At 37.0% G+C, this 26,769-nt stretch overlaps 2 protein-coding genes across 27 annotated transcripts in view; one reads left to right on the forward strand and one right to left on the reverse strand.

The window, feature by feature from the left end:
• Positions 1-18,726, forward strand: mtmr1a (myotubularin related protein 1a). 9 transcript variants are annotated; one of them, XR_015494777.1, is made up of 19 exons: positions 1-263; positions 889-994; positions 1,692-1,715; positions 2,655-2,678; positions 2,968-3,033; positions 4,695-4,773; positions 4,863-4,957; positions 5,047-5,154; positions 8,282-8,383; positions 8,493-8,576; positions 8,695-8,844; positions 10,014-10,202; positions 10,417-10,602; positions 12,962-13,168; positions 13,448-13,540; positions 13,969-14,082; positions 14,183-14,359; positions 16,768-17,698; positions 18,129-18,726. XR_015494777.1 is itself a non-coding variant. In XM_087259405.1 (18 exons), exons 1-18 carry the CDS (start codon positions 139-141, stop codon positions 16,933-16,935), a joined length of 2,097 nt encoding a protein of 698 aa, XP_087115531.1. In that variant the 5' UTR covers positions 1-138; the 3' UTR covers positions 16,936-18,726.
• cd99l2 (CD99 molecule-like 2) overlaps positions 18,722-26,769 on the reverse strand; it is a 16,810-nt gene continuing 8,762 nt past the window's right edge. For 7 of the 18 annotated variants that reach the window (NM_001328525.1, NM_194369.2, XM_087258822.1 and 4 more), the window contains 5 exon segments: positions 18,722-22,126; positions 23,936-24,001; positions 24,090-24,209; positions 24,294-24,356; positions 24,434-24,505. In NM_001328525.1, coding sequence (NP_001315454.1) covers positions 22,065-22,126; positions 23,936-24,001; positions 24,090-24,209; positions 24,294-24,356; positions 24,434-24,505 — 383 coding nt within the window. In that variant the 3' untranslated portion in view covers positions 18,722-22,064. 18 annotated transcript variants of the gene reach the window in all.

The raw sequence follows: 26,769 nt of genomic DNA on the forward strand, positions 1-26,769 counted from the left end.
GCAGAACAGGAAGCAGAGACAGAACCGCAGACTGCAGCGCACAGAGATGACTTCCTAAACACACACACATTCGGCTCTTTCACCAGAGAAGCTCAAACACATCCCCATCTCACAAGACGGAGCTCGGGAAGCTGATAAATGGAGAAGCAGCAGCATCATCCGTCGGGTTCAGAGAGTCCGGTGCTCCCGCCTGTCGCGAGAAAACCGCGAAACCTCGGAGTAAACCCTGCATCTCGACAGGACAGCGTGGATTCATTAGACAGGTGTGTGTGCTGGTTTTATCCGCACATTTATCATTATAATGTGAAAATTTTCATTAATAAAGCTGTTTTCGGTGTGCACGCACTCCATACCGTCGACATCCCTGTCGTGATATACAAATTACACACGTATTGTATGTATATTGTTGTATTATGTACATTATATACTGCACAGTACAGTTTATTCGTGCTCTCTCTAAGATTAAAACTAAATGCTTTCTGTTCATCCTAAACAGCATAACGTAACGTTACATCCTCCCATCCTCATGAAGATGGTTACCGTTATTATCTGTTTTTGTGTAAGAGCCTTTAAGTAAAACATTAAGATAGTATCAGTTAAACAGAAAGGATGGAAGTAGTGATATAACTTCTATGTGTTGTTGTGCTTTTAGGTAATGAAAGATCAGAGTGTGTGTGTGACACATTTCCCTGACCTCATATCGCCATCTGTCATATTCAGTCCACAGGATGTCAGCACTGTACATAACACACACACACACACAGAAACACACATCAGACAGCCATGCCAGTATTGAGTATGTAGTTGGATGTAATCACAGATTATGGCAGATGCATTGACCGAAACATTTGTGTGAGTGTGTGATGATGTGTTTCTTTTCTCACTCAGTCCTACTGGGTCTCATGTGGAGTGGTGTAAACAGCTGATAGCAGCCACTATCTCCAGCCAGATCACCAGCGGAGTCCCTTCAGAATCCATTCACAGGGAATCTAAGGTTAGCATATTTGGCACCCTACATCAGATCTCCATTGAATAAATATAGGGTGATGTATAGTTAGTTGGTCATCAATACATCAAGATAAACCCATACAAGTGTGTAATGGGGATTTCTGAACATGTTTTTGTGTCAATAACTAACTGACCGTAAGTTGGTTCTTAAATAGTTCACAGACAAATAAAGAAATGTACTCGCAGATTATTCCCCTGAAGTTGTTTGAAACCTTTAAGAGTTTCCTCTGTTGAACACAAAATAAGAGGTTTTGAGAAATGTTGTAAACCGGTAACTATTGGCATTAATAGTCGAAAAAACAAATACTATGGAAGTCAATGGTTACCTGTTTTCGACATTTTTCAAAATATCATCTTTAAATAACATCTTTTTGTGTTTGACATTTGGAACAAGTTGAGGAGGATTATTGGAGGCGGACAGTATTATAAATATTAATTTCATTTGAAAGTATTAAGTTTTTTTTTCATTATTTATTTTGTAGATTGTCTTTAATTCTTTATAAATTAAAACAAATGTTAAAATGATTTCAGTTTTACTGTTTTTATTTACCCTCTTCTGGGTGAAAACAAACTCAAATGCATCATGAAGAGTGTTAAGCTTGGAAACACTGTGTTCCGAATGAATGTTTTGTTGAGAGTTTTGTCTCGGAGTGAGCCATTATGATTGTGTTTTTGATTGACAGATTGGGAAGAAGATAGATACTAGGGTAAGGGTGACGGCGGTTGGTGTTTTTCAGTTTGCTTTAACCACTGCTCTGCCCTGCTTTGAGCTGTTAATTAGAAAATAAATATGCATACAATTCTTTATATCTACTGTTTTTGCACTGCACACATAGCCTACTGTAGTTTGCTTTACCTTTGTGTGTGTTCTTTTTGTCTTCTGCACACAGTCTGTTTGTACAGTAAAATGTTTGTCCATTGTTTATAATCCCTTAATTATGCTTCATTGAAGTGTGAATCTTATCCAGAAATGTCATTGGTCGTGTTTATTTTCATATTCAAAGCAATAAAAAAGAAACTCCTATTTGCATTAAGGCTGTGTTTAGCCATGAACGCGAGTAGAGCATAACAAATGGCTATTATTGTAAAACATATAACCGTTTTATATATTTAAAAAAGAATTCTGTGCTTGAAATAAACTGGTAAGGGTTACAAATGTCTATTATCCTCACAGATGTCAAATTTATTTGATCAAAAATAGTTTTGAACTGGAATATTGTGAATATAACACTTTTTAAAATGTAATGGTGATGCTTAATAGCAATATTTCTTTTATTATATCCTGATTTATCCTCAAACATGAAAACAATTTTTAAACAATCTTTGAACCAAAATCTTTGTTGAAGTCTACAAGAACAACATTTATTTATTTGTTTGTTTAAACAATAGTTAATACTTAACTCTATTCCTCATCTTGATATTTGTAACATGTATAAAACTAGTCAGTTGCTATTTATTTAACATCTAAATGTAGATTTTTCGAAATAAAATAATACCTAAAAATATCTTGACATTTTTTTGTTCAGATTCAGTCTAATCTTTGTCTGTGTGTTTGTATAGTGTTCTCACGTGTTCATGAAAGTGTGTGTTTGTGTTTGTGTGTGTTTGTAACTCATGTTTGTCTGATGTTTATGTGTGATCTCCAGGTATCCAAGAGGCCAAATTTCAGGGTAAGGCTCCAGAATCTACCATTAGCACAGATCTACTAGTGTAGTAGTGATGGTTGAGCAGCTGTATGCTTTCTGTTTTCTCTCTGCCTCTTCAAATCACACTTCCTGTCTCTGTGTGAGGATTTGACCTCTTGGCCCTAAAGAGGAGCTAATATTTTCTGCATTCTTTCCCATTCCTTTTTCCAAAACTGATGCTGGAACTTTTTTAACAGTCCTTGTCTTTCTCCTGTGTTTCTTCTTTTCTTCTGCTCCTCATGGGTTCTGTGTTTGTCTTGCGGATGATGCTCAGTCTCAGGACTCTGGTGAAGATGGCTGTCAGTTTGACAGTGATTGTGAACTGCCGTCTCACACTTCGGCAAGTTTCTCTGGCTTTAAACTTACTCTAACTCTACTCTTTTTTTTCTGCTTTACTTCCAACTACCTGGTTTATGATTTAAAAATGTTTTGTGTTTTATGATGCAAAATAGATTTTATGTGATTGATAAAAATGCAATCAGTGGCCACCACCATTTTGAGAGCCTAAAAAATCATATAGAGGCAAAACAAAATTAATTTTTTCTTGATGCTCCTGATGATACATTGAGGTCATATGGAGCAAAGCCAGTCTATGCAAGAAACTAAATATCACAGCAGTTTTACTTTAAAGTAAAGTAGCACGATAAAGTCCTTGAGTGTTCACGACTGTCACATACTGATGTTCTGCACATTTGAGTACAAACTAGTTTTAACAGGAGCCATGGGTGTTAATGTAGTTTTGCTTTTAAACAATTGAAGACAAAATTATTAATCCTACTGCTAAATTAGTTTCTTTTTTAGATCTTTTCCAAGTGAAGTTTAAGCACATTTTTAAACATAATAGTTAAAAAAAATGGTCTTTGCCGTGATGACAGTACATTACCTGACAAATGTCTTGTTGTCGATCCCAGCTGTAAGAGCAACAAATAAAAACCTGACTTCTAGTTGATCATTTGGAAAAGTGGCAGAAGGTAGATTTTTCAGATGAATCATCTGTTGAACTGCATCCCAATCATCACAAATAGTGCAGAAGACCTATTGGAACCAGCATGGACCCAATATTCACAGAATCAGTCAAGTTTGGTGAAGGTAAAATCATGGTTTAGGGTTACATTTAGTATGGGGGCATGCGAGAGATCTGCTGAGTGAATGGCAACATGAACAGCCTGAGGTATCAAGACATTTGTGCTTCCCATTACATTACAAACCACAGGAGAGGCTAAATTCTTCAGCAGGGTAGCACTTCTTCTCAAACTTCAGCCTCAACATGAAAGTTGAAAACAAATAAGGTCAAGATGCTCCAGGATTGTCTAGATTGTCTGTTTCTGTGTGGAGTTTCTCCTCGTGTTGGCTTGGGTTTCCTCCGGGTGCTCCGGTTTCCCCATGATGGATTGCAGCTGGAAGGGCATCCGCTGCATAAAACATATGCTGGATAAGTTGACGGTTCATTCCTCTGTGGCGACCCCAGATTAATAAGGAGACTAAGCCGAAAAGAAAAGGAATGAATGGGGTAAGATGGTGGAGGAGACATTGAGGATGAATCCAAAGAATCTTGAACTCTGGGAGTCCTGCAAGAACGCTTGCTTTATTATTTGAGGCATTGCCGAGATGTATGGATGCAGTGCATTAATTAGACCTGTATTAATTCTTTTTCCACTGCACCATGACTTTATATTCTATAATGTACATTATTATTACAAGTTATTATTTGTTGTTTCTAAAACTTGGATAGACGACAAGACTTTTATCAGGTAGAGAACATAATATATACATTATATTTCATTAGTTATTTTGCAGCATACTAGTATTCAGCTTACAGTGCAGTTTAAAGACTTAATTGAATGGGTTAGTTAAACAAGTCACTAGACAACAGAGTTTTTTTTGTTCTGTAGTTGATCAAAAAAAAAAAACATTCTTAAAGGGTAATATGTGTGTGTGTGTACATATTATAAGTCCAGCACTTCTCAAAAGAACATTCTGTGTTGTTTTTATGTTTCATAGCAAGTATTCAGGGATGTACGACGGCCGGCCCCAATGGATGAAGTCCCATTGGTCCCTGGAGAGACAATCAAAACCACCGGTATGTTGGATGAGTCTCTGTGACTCTTGTTTCCTGTTTCTGCTTGTCTGGTGGTGTTGGGTTCCATCTGTTATCTTCTGTCTCTGCAGTTAAAGATGTGATGTATATCTGTCCTTTCACTGGAGCCGTGACCGGCACACTCACTATCACAGACTACAAGCTCTACTTTGTCAGTCTAGAGCGGGTACGGAGCAGAAATCATTCTTTTGTTCTCTTTGTCTATTTTAAGATCAGCATATTGACTTGTGTTTTACTCCATTCATCTTTTTGCAGGATGCACCTTTTATTTTGGATGTGAATCTGGGTGCAATCAGCAGGTTGGAGACTATCAGTGTACAGAGTCTTGGAGAGAATACCAGTGGCATGGAGATCGTCTGCAAGGTCAGATGCACCACTTTTAATAATAGACAGAGATTATGGTAGATTATATTCAGTGCATACTAGGGATTGTAATTTATGGTTCGGTGTTAAACATTGGGTTTTAACCCAAAAATGACTTGAGTGTCAGATGAAGTCAGAGATTCAATCAAAGACAGTTTACTGAAGATAGTTTGCAGTTTCATCAGCAGAGCCCATAGGCTGCTCTGCTTACAGTTTCAAAACAACAATTTACTGTAATATGCATCACTAACTGTGTCATACATACTGTATAGGTGTTTTAAACTGAAACATGTGGCAAATTTCCACATGTATGCACACAATTCTGAACAATATCTCCAATGATTATTTAGGTGTCAAGCATACAAAGGTCAGACATAACAGGAGGATATTTCTGTGATCAGAAAGATCTGATGTGAAATTCAGCTCGGCTTCATGTCTCCACTGAACACGCTCACATACACAAAGAATACTTACCTACTTCAAGGCTGTTCTGCTTTTTAGTAGGCATCTTATCAGGATAGTAAAATAAACATAGCAGACTAATACAGAGAGAGCTTCTCTTATAACAGAATCATTTAAATAATTAATTCTTTCACACCGTAATATTCACATCTAGTCACAGCTGTTCCAAGTACCATCAAATGTCCAGTTTCACATGAGAGCTTTCTGTGACGTCTTAAATAGACCTGAAGATCCTGAGGAAGCAATAACTTGGCATAAAGAAAAAGCAATGACACACATATCATTCCAGTTTTACTCTGAAGAGGGATGGATGGCACTTAGCTTGTCATATAATAGGCTTATTTCACATGGTCGCCATTTTAAAAAATGAAAGCGAGACTGCGGTGGGAAGAAATACTGAAGTATAGGATCAGCACTGTAAACATTGCAACAACATGCTGTGGATTACAAACCTCCAGCTGTTGCTGCCATTTCGTATTTCATATATGGTGCACTAAAAATGTAACTAACAAACTGTTAACTTTAAATTTGTAAGTTAGGTGGACATATTTTTTAGCTCAGAGTTGAATTTACTTATAAAAACGATTTTACTGCATGTTTGGAGCTGTGTGTTTAATGAAAGTAAAAAAATCAGTTGAGAAGACTTTGAATTTTGATTTCTTCATTTGAGCATTTACCAGTGTGAAAAATAAAAAGTTAAGGTAACTTAAAAAAATTAAAGCAACTGGCTGCAAAGAAATCTTAAGTTTATTAAGCTTCAGTGGTTGAAGTGAAATTATTCCATAAAGTACACTTGACTTAAAACAGCCTTTTCAGTCAACTTAAAAAAATAATTTGGCTCAACTTCAACCACTGAAGCTTAATAAACTCAAAATTTCTTTGCAGCCGGTTGCTTTAAACTTTTAAGTTAATTAAACTTTTTATTTCTTAGTGCGTAAACATCACTTTAATATCATTCAGTTACGTTTAGTTAAAACAACTAAAAGCATATTAGATATCACATATAAGCATATGTCTTTAAGAGTAATATGATTAAGTGTTCTCCTAGACTTCAGTTTATGGCACCAGGTAAAACACTGTAATTATGCTTCCTTGCTTTAGCCTATGTAACTCGGTGAGCGATAAAACAATGCAGTCCTCTGTAGCACACCCTCATGTTGTCTGTAATAGTGTTGTCCCAATAATGAAATTTTAAAAACGTCAATTTCCCACAGCATTGAGCGCATTCTTAAACACAGCTGATTTGCCATAGTATTCACCAGTGTTCAACCGAAACAGTCGTGAAGGCCATCAGATTACCGCTCTCCACCAAGTGTAAACACAGATACTGGAGCATTTTAAAGCCATCAAGATCAGTGGAGTCATCAGCGGATTTCTGGTGAGCACTGGTAAACACAATGGCAAAATCAGCGGTGTTTAAGAAGACGCTCTACAGCTATTAAATGTTAGCGGGAAATTAGCATTTTTTAATTTATTTCAGTACCGAAATTCAGTATCGTGACAGGTCTAATATAGTGAAAGAATTAGTTCATTAACTTGAGTTTAATAAATGGCATCTAAAACAAGTGTTTGGGATAGAAAACATTAGCTAACTAGTGCCTATTCATTTAACTAAGCTGAAAATGAGGTTTGATATCCCTTTTTATTTTTACTATCAATTCAGAACAGACCTTCGGGTCACTCGGAAGGTGGTAAAAAGAATGAAAAATTTGTGTCACTTTCTCTTTGCTGATAAGATATACAGCCAGATACACAATGTTTCTATGTGACTTCAGACGATTCTTCCAGGTTTCTTCCCACCACAGCCTCAATTTTGCTTTTAAAATGGCGGCCGCATAAAATCAGGATGCAGGACTGAACTGTGTGTCTGTGTTTGTTGGCTACTTAATATTGAGGAAAAGCTCCAATCAGAGAGGCGATTGTCTGCAGCCCCGCCTCTGTGTTCAGACGTCTCCGTTTTCCCCCATCCACAATTAGACGGAGAAGCAGCGTTTTAAAATGAACGTTCTAAAACTCCGGCATAGTGTGGACGGATGGCATAACCGTAGCAAAACTTATGCGTTTTTGAACTAATACGCATTAGTGTAAACAGGGCCTGAGTTCATCAGGGGTAAATTTGCCCTCATGTTTTACTGTAGTACTTTGTTGTGTGAGTTTTTGTTTATTCTGTTAGTCTCTATCAGTGATTTTATAAATTTCCCGCTTTATTTTCATTCCTTTATGGGTGGAACTGTGTTGCTATTGTTGTTTAGTTCTAGTTTGGCATAAAAACTGAGAAATGAAGATAATGGTTGCTCTTTATTGTTCGTTTTTTTTTTTTTTTGTAACACACCTGACTGTCTAATAAAGCATATATTTAAAAAAAAAGGTAATAATTTGGCATGACACGTTTTCCAAAACATAGTTTTATTTTTTTCTCTTTATTTGAAAGTGTTTACTGAACAAATTGTGCCTTTAAATTCAATTCTATAGTGTCATCTACTAACATATTGCTGTATTAATAATGCTGCAACTGAAAACAGAGCCCATAATAAGGCATTCAAATTCATAATCATAATTAAGACACCACTAAAAGTTCACATAAAATTTGATGAATATATAAGCTATTATAAATATTTATAGTCACACAGTGTCTATATTAACAATCTGTGATCTGACTCAATAGGATATGAGGAGCCCCAGGTTTGCTTATAAAAAGGAGGAACAGAGTAAACTGGAGATTTTGGAAACGTTGACAAAGTATGCCTTCCCGCTGTCCAATGAGTTGGTATGTCATGAATCCACACAGTGCAGTGATTGGCTGCTAGATTTGTCAGTAATTGACTAATTACTCCAGAGCAGCTGGTTCATGCTTTTTGTTTTTGTTTTTTGTCCAGTCCCTGTTTGCCTTCCAATACAAAGAGCAATTTCCAGAGGATGGATGGAAGGTTTATGATCCAGTGGCCGAGTATAAAAGAATGGTGAGACATGCACATTGCTGAAAAACACTAGAGTTGACTGAATACATTGAATCAGAATAATAATGCTTCATTCTGCTCTCGTGACCTTTACTTTTTATTGTCTCCATACTGTCCGCAGGGTTTACCGAATGAGAGCTGGAGTATCAGTAAGATCAACAGTAATTATGAAGTGTGTGACACTTATCCTGCTCTGCTCGTCACCCCAACCAGTATTAAGGAGGACGAGATTCGACGAGTGGCCTCTTTTAGAGTCAAACACCGTATCCCAGTAAGTAAGAAGAAGTGTGCATCTGTGCTTTTCCACTTTTTTTTTTGATTTTACACATTCAGTCGAGTGTTGTCAGCACTTCATGTTAATTACACATCTGACAATAAACCCATCTGGGGAAATGAACAGAGCGCAACAGTTGGGTTCTAGAAGTAAAAACATGAATTTTTCTATAAATTGTTTTGAGCTTGAGGTTGTTAACTGATTATAATATGTTTGTTGAATCCATCTGTTTGCATAAATTCAACTTATTTTATTATTATTATATTAAAAACAGTCATGTATAAAGGCCCTTCTGCAGTGAGTGTAATAAAGTAATGTGAAGTGACAAATTGTGCTTTCAACCTCAAAAACATGAACCATTTTATCATCAATGACATATTGATGCCTGCACATTAGATGGTGTTTTGCTCGCCTGTTTTTTTTTTACGTATGCATTTTGTCCGTGTAATTTCCAGTTGGTTTTAACCCCATCCACTGCACAGTATATAACAGTAAATTAAAATAAAGACTGACTACACCAATAACCATCTATATTTTTTGCTTAAAACTTTGACATATTGAGCTTCTTTAGCAGTGGTCCCCAACCTTTTTATCACCGCGGACCAGTCACTGATTGACAATTTTATCATGTGACTGTTTAGATTGCTTGGCACTTTCTCAGAATATGACAAGTTGACAAAGCATTGCTGCAACTCTGATACAAGTTTTATTTATTTATTTATTCATTTTCTTTTCGGCTTAGTCCCTTTATTCATCATGGGTTGCCACAGCGAATGAACCGCCAAACTTATTCAGCATATGTTTTACGCAGCAGATGCCCTTCCAGCCGGAACTCAACACTGGGAAACACCCATACACTCACATACACTACGGCCAATTTAGCTTATTCAATTCACTTATACCGCATGTTTTTGGACTTGTGGGGGAAACCGGAGCACCTGGAGGAAACCCACATGAACACGGGGAGAACTTGCAAACTCCGCACAGAAATGGCAACAGACCCAGGGTGGGCTCGAGCCAGTGACCTTCTTGCTGTGTCACATTCTTAGCCACATTCTTAGCTTTTGATGAATTGTGATTACAATTTTATTTTGATTATTCATGCAACCCTATCATTTGTCAACTATGTATTTTTGTACAGTTCTCATATACTTTGCTTGTTTCAGGTGCTTTCATGGATCCACCCAGAAACTCAGGCCACTATAGTCCGCTGTAGTCAGCCCATGGTGGGCCCCACAGACCGCCGCTGTAAGGAGGATGAGCATTACCTCCAGACCATCATGGATGCCAATGCACAGTCCCATAAACTCGCCATATTTGATGCTCGGCAGAACACTGTGGCTCACAATCACAAGGTGAAAGTGATTTTTAAATAGTTTTTTGGGAGTAGAGATGAAGAGAAAGGTTTTTAGTGTCTTTTATCCATAACACACACACGCGCATGTTGTTTCCTACAAATGTAGTTTTGAATTATTGAGCAGCCATCTGTGCTAATGTGGATGTGAGTCAGAAGGTAAAAATGGAAACCACAATTCTTCTCTTCTTACTTTCTGCTGCTTCATGCCGCAGACTAAAGATGGAGGTTATGAGAATGAGAATTTCTACCCCAACATGGAGCTGAATTTTCTGGAGATCCCCAACATTCATGTCATGAGAGAGTCCCTTCGCAAGCTGAAGGAGGTGGTTTACCCCACCATAGAAGAACAACGCTGGCATTCGGCCATAGATGCCACACACTGGCTGGAGTACATACGGGTACACAACACTTCTACATCATTTTTACCAAGTGCATAAATCCATTTCCTGCTTAGAGGTGTAAGATTACTGTAATCTGTATTAATATTGTAACTGTTGTTATATTAATGCATGCTAACATCATACAACTATACAAGTATGCAACTCACTTTGCAGACAATAATCAAAAACAGTTTAAGAGCCCGAAGGCATCACTACGTTATGCACTACGGTACAGGTCACCTTTATCAGGCTTGCGTTTCCACTGCCAAAAGGGTACTAATGGTACACTTTTGGCAGAAAGTTTCAGACGATGTAATTTTTACTCGAGGAAATGTCACAGTAAAGCCGCATGAGTCGTTCACTTATCTTATGAGAAGCACTTCTCAAAAAACAGAGACTTTATACACATAAATACTTGTGTATAAATGTTCATTACTAACCTTTCTCTGAACATAATTTCATCATAACTGCAGATCAATGATAGTGCGAAATAGCCTACTGTAATGTTTGCGATGATATAAAATAAATAAATAAATAAAAACAACATATATGAACACATCCTTACATTCTCTGAAATGTTACTAATTACAAACTACACACAGGATACATTTAGTCCTTTTTGGGTTCAAAAACAACACGCAATATAGCCTACAGTCAGCGCAAACCTCTCAAATGTGTCTTTAATTGTCAGCAACACATGTAATAATTATGTCATTTTGAGGTCATAATAGTCCAAAAGGTAATGATAATAGTTAAACATGGCAGTTTGTTTATGTTTTATGTTGCTGCTCTGTTTTTCCGGCTATTTTTCTTTGTTTTCTCGAGCTTCACTCTCGCCTTTGTCCCTTTCTGAAATGATCGGATGTCAGAAGTGCTTTAATAATTACGTTATTAATATGAGCTCAAGAAGTTTGTTATTTTATATATAGACATGCGGCAAGCTGTGGAGAAAAGTAAAACCGCTTGCACTTTTAGACGGGCTCGTAAAACAACATGACATGGTAGAATTTGTTCTTCTTGGCTTTGTGACTGTTCATCAAGACAACGACAAGATTTGTTAAAGCTCGGGTCGACTGTGGCTTGCTATTTTATATCTATATTATTACGGTGTAATGCCCCGGCTGTGTTTTTAAAAAATGGAGGTTCCTCCATTCTCCTGCTTTTGCGAGTGCTGATTTCTGTGAACCAATAGCGTTCAGCTGCACGTCTAGCTCCACCTTTTGGTACCCTTTGGTTCACTTTTAGGTACCCTTTGACAGTGGAAATGGCAATAAAGTGTACTAAACCATACCGTACCACTCAGTGGAAACGGACCAATAATGTTCCTAGAATATAAGCTATGAAGCCAAAAACAGTATGGGTCCTGTATAGGGTTTTAATTTTGTATTAAACAGCATCACACAAACGAGAGTACAGTTTACAGTAGTTTTTTGCCACAAGATTGTCTGTTTTTGTTTTTGTTTTTTTGCCACAAAAATGATTTCAAACAGAGCCAAAGCAGAACATTTGTGCATGTCAAAGCAGCTCTTTTGTTATAATTCCTAAATGAATTGGTAATTGTTTGAAACATTTTAGCCAGTGATTCAATCAATTCATGAAGATTGAAGCTGAGTCACAAATGGCACACTAAACACTATGCAGTTATGCTCTTACACACTCAACAGCATAGTATATGTATGTAGTGTCGTCCCAAATGGAACAACAATGTTTTACAAACTAAGTGGAAATTCAAACTGTTTCCCAGATGATGTTTGATGGTTGCCAAATTAGTGAATTAAATTACCAAAGTACCAAATAATACCTGCCATTACTAAAACTGCATTCACCATCGGAGGCCTGTATAATCAGTCTTATAGGAGAATTTGTCTTTCACAATCCAAAATAAATAAAGTAATTTAACATCAGCGCCGTTCCTTCCGCTACATGAGCAAATCAGCAGCAGTTGAGTGCGTGAAGTGTCCAACAATCCAAACTTCTGTTTACCGATTGAACAAGTGCATCATCCGGGTATTTAAAGCGCACTTATTTTTTTTTCTGTTTTCAGTGTGAATGCAATACTTACACTATGCCGTAAAATTGTGCATAAGGATGCGATTTGGGATGCACATTGATTCTAAATAAATCAGCCATTTTGAACTAATTGTTTGAGTGAATAGTTCAATGAATCACTTCTTCAGACCATACTTATTGGCAGTTTTACTGTCATATTTATTGCTCCATGACACACCTTAACCAGCACAAAAACACATTCAATATGTATATATAGGATTTGGTCAATGTCCCACACTTTAGTTCCGCTCTGGTTTATGAGTGTCCCAGAAGAAAGCCAGTCAATTAGATGCTTTTAAAGACGTCAATTCTCTCTTGCTCTTTGCAGCTTCTGCTTGCGGGTGCCGTGCGGATTGCAGATAAAGTAGAGTCCAGTAAGAGCTCTGTGGTGGTTCACTGCAGTGATGGCTGGGATCGCACTGCTCAACTCACATCTCTGTCCATGCTGATGCTGGACTCCTACTACAGGACTCTTAGGGGCTTCCAAGTCCTGCTGGAGAAGGAGTGGATCAGCTTCGGACACAAGTTTGCGGCGGTGAGGAATATCCCTGAAAAGTGAGGGTGTATCACTGAAAAGGAAACTCTATATATGGTGGTAGAAAAGTGGATGATATAACCAAATTGGCAGACGAGCGTATCTTGATGAAATTTCTGATTGAAATAAAACTGAAATGTATTAAGATGCATTCAGAGTTTGGGCTCGATTTATGCTTGTCCTCACCGAGGCAGAATTTACTTTATCAAAAATGCAGTAAAACATTATTAAATTATGAATTATTGTTATTAAATTATTATGAACTACTCTTTTTTATAGCGCATTGGTCATGGAGATGAAAATCACGCCAACTCTGAGCGCTCACCTCTATTTGTTCAGTTCATAGATTGTGTCTGGCAAATGATGAGACAGGTGAGGTGTACTTTAAGCACTTCCTGCTTTATTTATAATGTAATGTTATTTGTAATGCTACACATAGGTCACACTTTACATTAAGGTTTTGTTAGTTATTGCTAACATAAACTATATTTGTACAGCATTTATTAATCATAGTTTAACATTTACAAATGCATTATTAACATCCAAATTCTTGTACCATAGCATTAGTTAATGTACTGTGAGTTAGCATGAATTAACTAATATTGAACAACTGTATTTCCATTAACTAACATTAACATGAACAAATACTGTAATAAATGTATTGTTTATTGTTTGACAATTCAGTAAATTCATTACCTAATAGAGCTTTATTGTAAAGTGTTACCACATATACTGTATGATAGCTCATTTAACCTGAGTCCTGTGAATTTCCATGAATAAATACTCTACTGTGTTCTCAGTTTCCCTCTGCCTTCGAGTTTAATGAGCTCTTCCTCATCACCATCCTGGATTACCTCTACAGCTGCCTGTTTGGAACATTCCTTTACAACAGTGAACAGGAGCGTGTGGAAAAGGCATGTACCATTGCACCAATACAGTTTTGACAATGTGCATGTTTCACAGATAATTTTAATGGCTAAAACATAGTTCTTAATTTGTTTTTGTTTTTTTCAGGAAGTGAACCGTAAGACTGTGTCATTGTGGTCCTACATCAACAGCCAATCAGAGGATTTTACCAACCCCTTTTATGTGGATTATGAAAATCATGTGCTTTATCCACTGGCCAGTCTAAGACACCTGGAGTTGTGGGTTGGATATTACGTACGCTGGAACCCCCGCATGAGACCCCAGGTGAAAACAAATTAGCAAATATGTAAAGTCTCTTATACACTTTAAGCAGAAAACAAAGGACAAACTGATGTAATGTTGTTTCATACTAAGGCCCCGTTTACACTAGTGCAATTTAGTTTTAAAACGGCGTTTTAGAATGAAAACAATCCGTGTCCACACTAGCGTTTCACCCAGCATTTCTGAACAGCTCTCCGTCCACACCAAAACGACTGAAACGCACATCACGTGACCACACACACACTCTCTGGCATGCGCTGCAGCATATCTACCCAGATGAGAGCTGTGCTTATCGAACTGCTCATCAAGCATCTCTCGCTAAATCTAATCTCACTATATTTGTTAAACGTGATATTTAATTCGTCTTGTTGTCTTTATCTAACGACATATTCCCCGACTTTGGTCTTGTTCTGCTAGTTCTTTGGTAAGGTGTTTTGGCTGAGCGCAAAGATAAGTTAATAATTTATTTAACCACGTACATCCTGTATATTGACTGATTGCTTGCCTTTATTTCCTTAAATGTATAAACTTATTGTACTTATACTTTTATAATGGCCATTATCGATTATTTAAACTGATATTCAGCAAAAGAGAGGGTATGTTTCGCATTTTTTACTGAAAATGAAAGGATGCAGTAATGTTAGGCTCCGTTTTGTTATAAATATCCACACAGTGAAGATGACGCTTAAATATGCAGCACGACGCTTCAACATTTCTGCTGTCTGTGAAGTTGTTAATATCAAAATGAAAATAGGCAGTTCCTTAAATCATGTTTACATTTTATTGTTGAGAAAGTGAAACAACGTAGCCAGGATGATGTGAATGAGTAAAAATAAAGTACACTGTTTCCTTTTTCCAAATCAAGCTTGCGAAGTCTGAACTTTCAAGGAGAGGATGCAGGACTGAACTGTGTGTGTAGGCTATTTAATATTGAGGAAAAGCCCCAATCAGAGAGGAGAATGTCTGCAGCACCGCCTCTATTTTCAGATGTCTCTGTTTTCTCCTCATCCACACTGAGACGGAGCAGCAGTGTTTTAGAATGAAATTGGCCTCTTCAGCGTTTCCAAAACGCTCCGTTTTTGGTGCTCGAAAACTCAGGCTTAGTGTGGACGGATGGCATAACCGTAGAAAAACGTATGCGTTTTAAAACGAAAACACTTTATTGTACACGGGGCCTAAATGCTTTGAGCAAAGCTGACATGACTTGACTGTGGAGTGCTGAATTCCAGAGTAAAGGTCTGCTCCTGCAAGGTTTTACTCCACACCTGGCCACTCCCACCGTATAGTCCGCCTATGTTCACCCGTTGCCTGCTTAGAATTATTGTCTACCTGATGCATGAAAAAGACTCCCATACAACAGACTTGCCTTATGTGGGTTTCCTAACAGTAAACTGACCGTTTTCTAATGCAAGCTGAAGGACAGCACATCTTCACTTTGCTCTGCCATGTTGGTAAATCCTGCTTTGAGGACCATTATGCAGATGATGCACACACAGACTGTGCGAAAAAAAAAAAGTACATGCAGAAAGCACTGATCCATGCGTCAGTTGTGAGCACTGACTGTACCGGTGCTCAGTAAGGATGAGAAAATTACAGATATGCTGTTTTGAAATAACAGTTATTGACCACTACTGCATTTTATTTGGAAATGTATTCCCGTGCCGCAAGAAATCTGTTTGGGTCCCCACAGCTCCTATGATACAGCCGCAGGAATGCAAATCTCTATTGCAAAGCAGCATGATGGAAACATTTAAATACTAGCCGATTAAAAGCACAGAATAGTGCACTGCACTCCAACGAAATGGTGAGTCTCAGATCAAACTGTAGCCTATGTTTATTTTATTTTCAAGATCTGAGGTAAACTATCTGCTGCTACGTTCAGTATGTTAATAAATGCCATGTAAAATGGTATTCAAGCTCACACATGTATCATTTAACACTGAATAAAGCACATAATCAGTACCCGAGGGGATCGTTTCATAGAAGTTTATGCTGTTCATCAACTGTGGGAAATTTTAAAATGTAAAATATTCCTTTTATTGTGTGTCATCGCTTGTGGCTGAAAAGGTTTTAGGCTCGATAGTCAGGCACGCTCGTCAAGCTAGCAACCTGAGTTTGTGTCGGAGAAGGGACTGGGAGGAAAAAGTGTTTTGATTTTGAAGTACAATACCTAGTTCAACCACTGGGGGTCAATATTTCGTACTGCATCTTTAAAGTTGTTTATCCTTGTTTACAAATAGCCTTTTTATAGCAACATCATATCCTTGTAAGTCAAATTTAAATAGGAAAAAAATCAGCCATGTACACAATTGATATGAGCATATAAAGTCTTTGTAGCCTTAAAACCCTCTTACATCTTATGTCCAACATGAGCTCTCTGAGGAAACTCAAGTCTTGTTGCTTCTGTTTAGATGCCTGTTCACCAGAACCTGAAGGAGCTGCTGTACTTGCGTGCAGAGCTGCAGAGGAAGGTGGAGGAACTCCAGAAAGATGTTTCCTCATCGCGCTCTGTCTCCTCATCTTCAGAGCATGCATATTCTCCATCACATGGCGGTACACCACTTCACTCCTCCGTCTAAAATACATGCATTCTGTGGAAAGATTCTAGGGACTACAAGGTAACATAGGAATGTAATGCCTACATCTATTAGTCGTTTAACTGGATGATACGTTTTAGAGCGCCAACATATGTAAGCTTGCATGAACACACCAAAAAGAAATAATCTTCAACAAAATTCAGTTTTATTTTAGTTGTTTCATCATAGACATTCTCTTAACCAGATAACGAGAGGATGTTTTGATGACACTGATTTTCAGATGTTCAATATAGGCCAGTATTTAACTTGATTTGTAAATATTGACTTCACTAATTTATTAGTAGCCAAAGTAACATGATTGTTTTTGTGTGAGTGTGTGAGTGTGTGTGTGTGTATGTGTGACAGTTTTTCTTTGCTGCCTCGGTTGTCTCCCTTTGTGCCAATTCCTGTGTATAACCTTTAAGCATTTCACAACCCCTTTAATTCTTTATAAAATCCCACAAAATTAAGTTCTTAATGTTCCCCTACAGATTAATTGGTGTTTGTATTGTAATATTATTTTATACGACTTTTAGATTAGGGGTTTTTTTATAGCACAAATGGTTTCTTGAATATTATTGATGTGATACTGCCATTTTGGAAATGCAATTAGTAGTTTCTTTGTTTTTTCATAGCACTTGATAGTATGAATGTGCAATGTGTGAACACATTACTACTGCACTACTACTGTACTGTATTACTGAAATATATGTTTACTAAAGGTAAATAGGGACCATCTGATCTTAACTTCCCATTCATTAAATAAGTATAAATATACACTACCAGTCAAAAGTTTTGTGTCAGTAGGATTTTTAAATGTTTTAAAATAAGCTTCTCCTGCTCACCAAGGCTGCATTTATTTCATTACAAATGCAGTACTAACTGTAAAATTAAGAAATGTTATTGCACTATAAAATAACTGTTCAAAAGTAGTTTAAAATTTAATTTAATCATTCATTCCAGTGATTTTAAAGATGAATTTTCAGCTTCATTACTCCAGTCTTCAGTCACATGATCCTTCAGAAATCACTCTAATATTAATTAATATTGTAATTAATATTATTATTAATGATAATAGTTATAAAATAAATATTGACTGAAGTAATTTCATTTAAAACTACATACAATAAGAAAGCAGTTATTTTAAATTTTAATTTAACAATATTTTTACTCACCCCAATATTTTTGACTGGTAGTGTAAATGGGTTAAAGTTAAATTAATTTACGAAAGGATTTGTAATGTTTTAATGTTAAAAATAACTTGTGAAAATAAAATGTCAACAAATAGGTGAAATGTTGTTCAACCTTTAAGCATTTAACATCTATTGACCTGTACTACTTGTAGAAGAATCATATTATCATAAGAATCAAAAGTGATCATACTAAATTCTATTATTTATTAATTAATAATTCAAAATGTCATGCTGACAAGTATTTAAACCTGATTAGGATTAAACTACACTAGGTAATATAGTGGTAAAGTAAAAGAATGACTATTTTGTATATATGAATCTAAATAGAATCTAAAGTAGCACTGGTCTCTTTTTGTCTATGACCCATGTATAAAAATGAACCCAGTTTGATGAACCCAGTAATCAAGGGCAACAGTTCATTTGAACAGAGGATATATGAAGCCAATTATGTGTAATAATTTATGATGCAAAGAATATATGGTGTATTTGTTTTCTTTTATGACTATTTTTGTATTTGTGCCACCCTGTTAATTCACACATTTTTGAATTCTGTTAAAAAATTCCAGAAACCTACAAAAAATAAACAACCAAGGGAATCAAAGACGAGATAAACTGTTTATTATTGGGTTTCTTTATGCTGATCTTTTGCCACCAAGTATAACCAGTGAGATACAGAGTGAAATTGGAATATTAAAACGTCTAGAAGAGGATTGCCAGTTGATATCGGTGTAAATATGGTTTTCATCACATTCTGCATTTGATTGCGCAGCCACTGATGAAAAGAGAGATTTCACGCTGAAGGTCACTATTTCATTTCCAGATTTCATTTCGTTCAATGATGGCAAGAAAACAAAAACACAACCTACAGCATTGGCAATAAGATCTGTGGCAGTTCCATGATGCAAGAGCTGAACTGGCAGTGCAAATCAAGACACTTCAGAAACGTCTGTCCAAATAGCATATTTGTCAGGTTCATAAATAAACCCAGTACACAAGAAAAACCTTTAATATCTACAGCTAGAATCCAAGCATGCATGTCTGTACAGTTCTGCGCGCACACCCTTGTTTTGACAAAATTGCGACTATACTGGCCAGACGACACCAGAGAGCCCAGAGAACCTTGCAAACAAAACAGCCATCGTATAAATTACTAGTTACCCAGAAATGCAGAGGGTCAACTGAAATAACTGGGGAGGGTTTTAACAGTCACATTATGTGTCCAAGCAACAAATCTGGAAGCAGTTCAACACAGGTGATGATGTGTGGTTGAAAATGTTCAAGACACTTGTGAATTTCCACATTTGCCTTAACGAGGCTGTTTTACTCAGCTGTTTCAGATTCATTCCACCGGATCACTAGACTCATACACCAAAGTCAAAGAGCATGCAAAAAGGCAAAATCCATCACATCTTTGGTGTTCTTCATTTCTGACAAGTGTAGCACCAAAAAAAAGCTACATTGTTCTGGTAGCGTATAAAGAATTACATACAGCTAACATTCTGTTTGTTCGTTTTCACCGTACAAATAACCATGGTAGGACGCAAGGAACGAGGAACGTATCAGGCAACATCTCAACGTCTCTGACATCATTACCATTCACAAGACTTCTGCTTAATCTTGGGCATGTGAGTAAACAATATTTCAGTTCTGTTCAAACGGCAAAGAGTGTGAAGGTGCAGTCACATTTGCCGTTGTTCTAAGGGCAAAATACAATCATTTTAATAGAAGTCCATGTAAATGAAAGGTTTGTGCGTAAAACATTTTGAATTGTCAGTAAATATGCCACATTGACCATTGTTTGGCAAATTTTAATGGTCCAAATTTGACCATTTCAATGTAAAATTGTCTTCAAAACAAGTTTTTAATGTAGATATATGCCCCACTTATCATTGTTTTGCAAATTTTCACATGTGAAATTTATGCATTTCAATTGAAACCACCATGAATAGGGGGAAAGGTCCACTTGTCATGTAATTATGGTGAAATATAGCCACTTTAATACAACCTTCATGGGTTAAACTCAAGAATTTCATTAGAAACCCATAGGAACATACATTTTTGTGACCAAACATTTATTTAAAGTAGTTTGTCCCTTAAATATGCTACATTTGCCATTTCCAGCAAGTTTTCATTGGCTAAATTCAGCCATTTCTATTGAAAACCCACATAAATATGAATTTTGTTTGCATAAACTATGCCATGCTGACTAATCTCTTGACTTTTATGCTAGCTATCTGTGCTTCATACATCAATGGCCATGTTTGTAGTTTAGGAGAATGTGACTGCACCTTTAAACTGGAACAACGTACTAAACCTGGTACGTCTGATTTGTAGACATTCAAGTGAGGCAGCCCTTCTTATGGTTGTGACTATTAGTGCCGTGTTCGCAAGCTAGCGTGTCTTCCCTAATGTTAGCGTGGTAAGGCATTGGGAAGGAAAGCACCATTGGCAAGGGCTTGGGGTAACAAAGGTGCACCTGAATTCACAGTGAAAAACAACAGCTACAGGAAAATCTGGAGCATCTCAAGTGAGGGAGAGGATGGAAAGGACAGAGCTGCTTTCCAGTGTGGTTTTGCTAAATCTACGTGCCTGTTTTAGATGTTGACTTTCCAAATCAGTAAAAAATTTAGAGTCTGTAAACTGCAAACTCTTGGCGAATTAGCAAAGTGGGAAAGCAGCTCATTAAGGCAATAGCAAAACTAGGAAGGGTGCAACAGGTCTCTAAAAAGTCTCAAAGCTAAAGCTCAAACATGCTACAAACAATACAAACACTAAGCTAGGGCGATAAAACGACTCCCCCGTAATCCAAAAAGAGTGGGGGGGCACAAACATTTATGTACATTTACTGCTACAAGTGTAAATAGAGCTACACTGATACAACGGTTTGAGTACAAACTTGGAAACGGTATGCAATATACAAGCACATTAATTAATCCCTTAAAATCCCCCCAAAAAAGGTGATCAGAATTAGCCATACGAGAGTTACTACACTGTTTTAAGTATTGCGCTAACATGAAAACACAAGTTCGGTTACTTCCAACCACAATTACTTGACGCTAATGTATCTAGTCGATCTGATCACGCCAAATTCATCTATTCCTCAAAAGAAGGAATCTCAACCACTGACATCCAGCTAACACACAAAAATGTCTTCATCAACACACGTCACATCTTCACAGTTTAGTCAATTCATTTTTTTTTTTTTCTTAAAGCAAATTAGAAGGAAGCAGCTGTCGGTTAGTTTTTGACTTGAGTAGTTCATCTATTTTTTTTCCTCAAAAGTCACTCTAGTAAAAAGTTCGCTAAGACACAAAAACCTGCATATATGTGTAACAATCTTTTCACATTGCTCTGTGAAAGCAAGGCAAATATATACAGACCACAATAAAACTAAAAACCTTCACAAATCCTTCATCTTGTTTCAATCGCAGATTCCACAACACACACTTTTGCTGCGAAAACATAAGGGAAACACAGTCTTGACCTATAAAAGCATATTTCTTTGATTATCCAATCTGCCGTTTCTGTAAACCTTGGATTAATCAGTCTTCTCATTGTTCAGTAATACGTGTTTGTACACAATAGGAATGATGAGCTAATTTGTTAAACAAAGAAAACTAGCGCAGTTTGTGTGGGGCTCCATTAAAAAAAAACCAAATATGATTTCTGGGGTCTTAGCAGGTCATGCTACAATTCATTATTGGCTGTTTTTTGTTTCATAGCAATATTATTGCAGACAGGCTTACTATCATCGTTGCATATAAACAGTTCGAATAGTATAAATAAAAAGATATTACACTATGTTTAAGGTTGATTTAAACAGTCACATTGGTACTTGGAAAAGGGCGTTGTGGTGCAAATGTGCTGGGAAATACAGTGGCATTCGAATGGGAGAACAACAATTTAGAACTGCGCCCTCTTCAGTTTGGACATTAGAGATTAAACTGCATTTTCTTCTGTTGGTGGCTCGGCGTTGGGAGGCTGGAGAAGAGTTTGTTGAACTGGAGTAAAAAGAGAAATAACGTAATCATCATTCAGAGACAAAAAAATATTTATTATTTGTAGCTACAAAACATCAAACTTTATGAAAAATGTGTGCTATTGAAGCTGTACCTAGTTTGTTTTTAGAAAATACTTTTTTATTTTTAAACTATGAGATACTATGAGATAAATATAATAATGCCGGATAGTAACTGATTTATCTTGTTCCTAAAGGGTTAGTTCATTCCAAATTAAAAATACTCATTCCTCCTGTTCCAAACCCCTGAGACTTTGTTTATCTTCAGAATACAAATTAAGATATTTTAGATGAAATCTGAGAGCCCCCTCATCCTCCGTATACTACAACTGTTGTTCAAAGTCCGGAAAATCATCCTCAAAATAGAATACATGCCTGTAGAGATTCCATTGGAATATTATCACAATGTGCACACATAAAACAACAACAACGTTATTAAACAGTTTTTTTTTTTCTCCTGAGTGTCATATATCAGTGTCAGTCTTTTGGTGGGTGTGGTGTACGACAGAAAGTTGCAGTCGACTTCATTCTCGCTCGAGGAAATATCAAAGTAACGCTGTATGAGTCGTTCACATATCATTTGAGGAGCACTTCTCACAAAACAGAGGCTTTATGCACATAAATACTTGTGTATAAATGTTCAATACTGATTTGATTATCACTCCAGATCAGTGATGTTTGTTCATGTTTTAGGTTGCTGAAAGAATAATTTGCTCCTTTTTTCTCTGCTTCACTCTTGCGTTTGTCTTGCGTTTCTGAAAGGATCCAATGTCAGAAGCGCTTCAATACTCACGCGCACGTTATTATTTGAGCTCTCTGGAGAAAGTGAAATCACACACGCTTTTAGGCGGCCTCATTAACAACAAGATGACATATGGAAGATTCAGCTCTTCTTCTTGGCTTTGTTGCTGTTCATCAAGGTGACAACAAAGTTTGTTTGCGAAAGGGTACCCAAAAAGTGGTATGGTACTTTTTGCTTTTTGGTATCTTTTGAAAGTGGAAGCGGGCATAAAAGTGTAGCGACCTGCACCGGACCACTCAGTGGAAATGGGCCATTATACCCCAGATGCCCAATTTCCTCTGTTTAAAACAAAGCACAGGCACATCTGAGGTACAAGTCAGCAGCAACGCAACTAAGGGTGCTTTCACACCTGCCTTATTTAGTTTGGTTGAATTGCACTAGAGTTTGTTGTCCCTCTTTGTGCGGTACGATTGGGCAGGTGTGAATGTAGCAATCGCACTTGAGTGTGCTCCAAAAAAGAATAACGAGACTTCCTTCAAGAGGTGGCTTTCAAACGAACCCTGGAGCGGTTTGTTTGTGGTGAGAAAATGATCCGAACTAAAACAGAACCAAATGCAAAAAGTACTGCGCATCTTCGGACTAATCCAGCTGCTGAACCGAACTACAGATGTGAAAGCACCCTAAGAGCGACATGCATAAAGAGCAAAGCGCTCTCATGAATAAGCAACTTATACTGACACTGAGAAGAAGCAACTTGAATAGACTGTCACAAAAGTATTCTCATAGTTTCATAATATTCAGATTAAATTACTGAAAACATACAGACTGTTTTGGTAATGTTTTTGGATGAGTTGGTACCATTGCTGTCTATGCAGGATAAAGGTGCTCTCAGATTCAATCCAAAATATCTCAGGCATTTGGAACAATATGAGGGTGAATAATTATTGACAGAATTGACATATTTGGTTGAACTATCCCTTTAAATTTAACTAAATTTAGTCATATAGAGACGTTTGCATTACAAACAAAAGATAAACAAGGGTTAAATACCTTGTGGCTCCTGTGCGACTACAGCATCTGGGGCATCTGCTTTCACCATATCTGCATTCAGACTCTCTGTTATGAGATGAAGCACATTATAATGAGTGGCGGGAAAAGGGAAAGCCATGTGGTGCCATTAAGAAGGAAATGTGTTTATCTTTACGCTGTATGCTGAAACACAGCTTCTTCTTCTGGTAGGAGATGTAGCTGCTCACTGCACCAACCAGAGCCATGGCTACAGCGCTCACGATGCCAGCAATAGTTCCAGTCTCAGCCATGGTGTCTGTGGATCAACACATAGACTACTATTAATAGACAAATATACAAAAGCCACCCACAATTGTTTTTCAATAACTCTTAATCCTACCGTAGTTGTTGTCGTCAGCAGGATCCAAATCACCAACATTACTGGAACTTCCACCTTTTCCACCTGTTGAAATATGAACACTGAAATGAAGCCCTTTCTTTTATTTAACCCTCAAAATGAAGGATGGTTTAAGTAGTCACCTTTGCCTTTGTCGGGTTTGTAAGAGTTATCGTTTCCCACATCCAAAAGGTCATCGTCTGAGAATTGACTTCCTGAAAAATTAGAAAAACGTTAGTTTCTTACTAGTCCCATTAGCTTTCAATATTAGACCCATGCAATTTAAGGAAAGTAAAGCTTTGGGGTCACTAAAAGAGGAAAAAACCCAATATCCTGAAACGGCTAGAAACAGAAAGCTGAGCTGCTGATTAGGAGGGAAAAAAAGGCTTCATTTTAAATTGATCCTCAAAATGTATCTTTGTATTTTTTTTCCTACAAAAGTGTTGATTATTATTCTACCGGTTGCAAAGAACAAGAATAATATTATTACTAGTCTTCTCATTTATTTACTTCACATTATGATACACCTTCTTCTAACACTTTTTAATGCAGTTCAATGGCATGAAAAAGCCTGATTTTTAGGTTTACCGAAAGGAACATGAATGAAAATCAAAAGGTATGCTACATGATATGTATAATTTTTCACTTAATCGATGTTTAAAGACGTCAGTAAAAATTTTGTAAGCATGAACATAATAGGAAACATTACATCTAATGCTACCTTAGGAACACCATTCAATGTTAGCTCACTGGCTAAATGCAATTATAAATAAACACTTGTACTAAATATATGCGATAGGGCTGTGAAATATATATATATATATATATATATAAAATTCTTCATTTAATCGCTCGTTGTTTGAAGACATCAGTAAAAAGTTTGTAAGCCTGATATTACAAAACATTACATTTATCTCAGGAATGCCATTAATATAATATAATATAATATAATATAATTTATTTCAGTGCAATATTACTTGCCATCACAGGGTTGCAGACAAAAACATGAATAACAGCAGAGAAAGTTATTATCTTTGCATTTTGCAGTTTATTTAGCAATGTTGTGTATTTTTAGGTTAGACCTATTATTATTTGTTAATCAAAAGGGTTATATTTTTATAACTTATATTTTTAGATTTTTATTCAAACATTTGCCCAAAAGTTCTAAATAAACTGAAAAATATGGTCTCATATGAATATGTACATGGGCGAAGCAGTGGCGCAGTAGGTAGTGCTGTCGCCTCACAGCAAGCAGGTTGCTGGTTCGAGCCACAGCTCAGTTGGCGTTTCTGTGTGGAGTTTGCATGTTCTCCATGCGTTCGCGTGGGTTTCCTCCGGGTGCTCCGGTTTCCCCCACAGTCCAAAGACATGCGGTACAGGTGAATTGGGTAGACTAAATTGTCTGTAGTGTATAAGTGTGTGTGTGTGGATGTTTCCCAGAGATGGGTTGCGGCTGGAAAGGCATCCGCTGCGTAAAAACTTGCTGGATAAGTTGGCGGTTCATTCCGGTTCATTCACCCCGAATTAATAAAAGGACTAAGCCGACAAGAAAATGAATGAATGAATGAATGTGTTTCTGAGTAGCTATTTGCTTTAAAATGTAAAAAAGAAATAGTTCTTTACAAGTAGTCTGTGTGAATACACAACCATTACAAGATGAAATGTTATGTACCTAAAATATCTAAAAATGAACAGATTGTGATTTGAAGAGGGATTGCAACTAAATATTATCCAATCGAAAGCTTGTCAGTCAGAACTGAAATGTAAAGTATGTATCAATACCCAGCAGCAGTACTAGCCAGCGAAAGCAATCTGCAAACTAGCAATCTGATTAAATACATCCCAAATCATGCAAAGACAAGATGCAAGAGGTTAAGAGCCATGGTGATTATTGCTTCAGTCCCCAAAAACCTTGTGCTGAAATCTGAAAGCAGGTTATAATTTTAACCACATAGAGATTAGCTGTAATTCATGAGCACAAAAGGGGTGAGTCTTTCAGCCAGGAAGGTAAAGAGAAGAAGAGGGTGCTAAAGGTGTTTCCCAAACTGTTCCTTTATTTCTTACCACCTCTGCTATTGGGGGTGCCGTCATCACGGCTTCCTCCTCCGACCTCTTTATCTAGTAGGAACAGTAAATGCCATCAATCCAGCTAGCTTGGGTTAAGTCATGCTGACTAGCAACACTATAGTCTAAATTTCCCCAGTGACAGACTGTAATATTATTTTCTTTATTATATCATTCTTTGGACTTTGCTTTTGATGACCACATGGGCCTTTTACAGATACCTGAAGTAATCAGGATGCAGATATTTTGATGTTTAGAGAAGTAGACAGCTGATTTTTGTCTGAACAGCCAGACGAAATGAGGCCTGCTCTCACCCAGCCCAGAGTATCAAAGTATACAGATTTAATCCAAGTGTAAATACATTTCTGCCACCTCTCAGCTGCTTCTGTGCCACTTTTGCTTTGTAAATTAAGCA

This window comes from Danio rerio, chromosome 7 (genome assembly GCF_052040795.2).
Source record: "Danio rerio strain M-AB ecotype USA chromosome 7, GRCz13ab, whole genome shotgun sequence".
Classification (NCBI taxonomy): domain Eukaryota; kingdom Metazoa; phylum Chordata; class Actinopteri; order Cypriniformes; family Danionidae; genus Danio; species Danio rerio.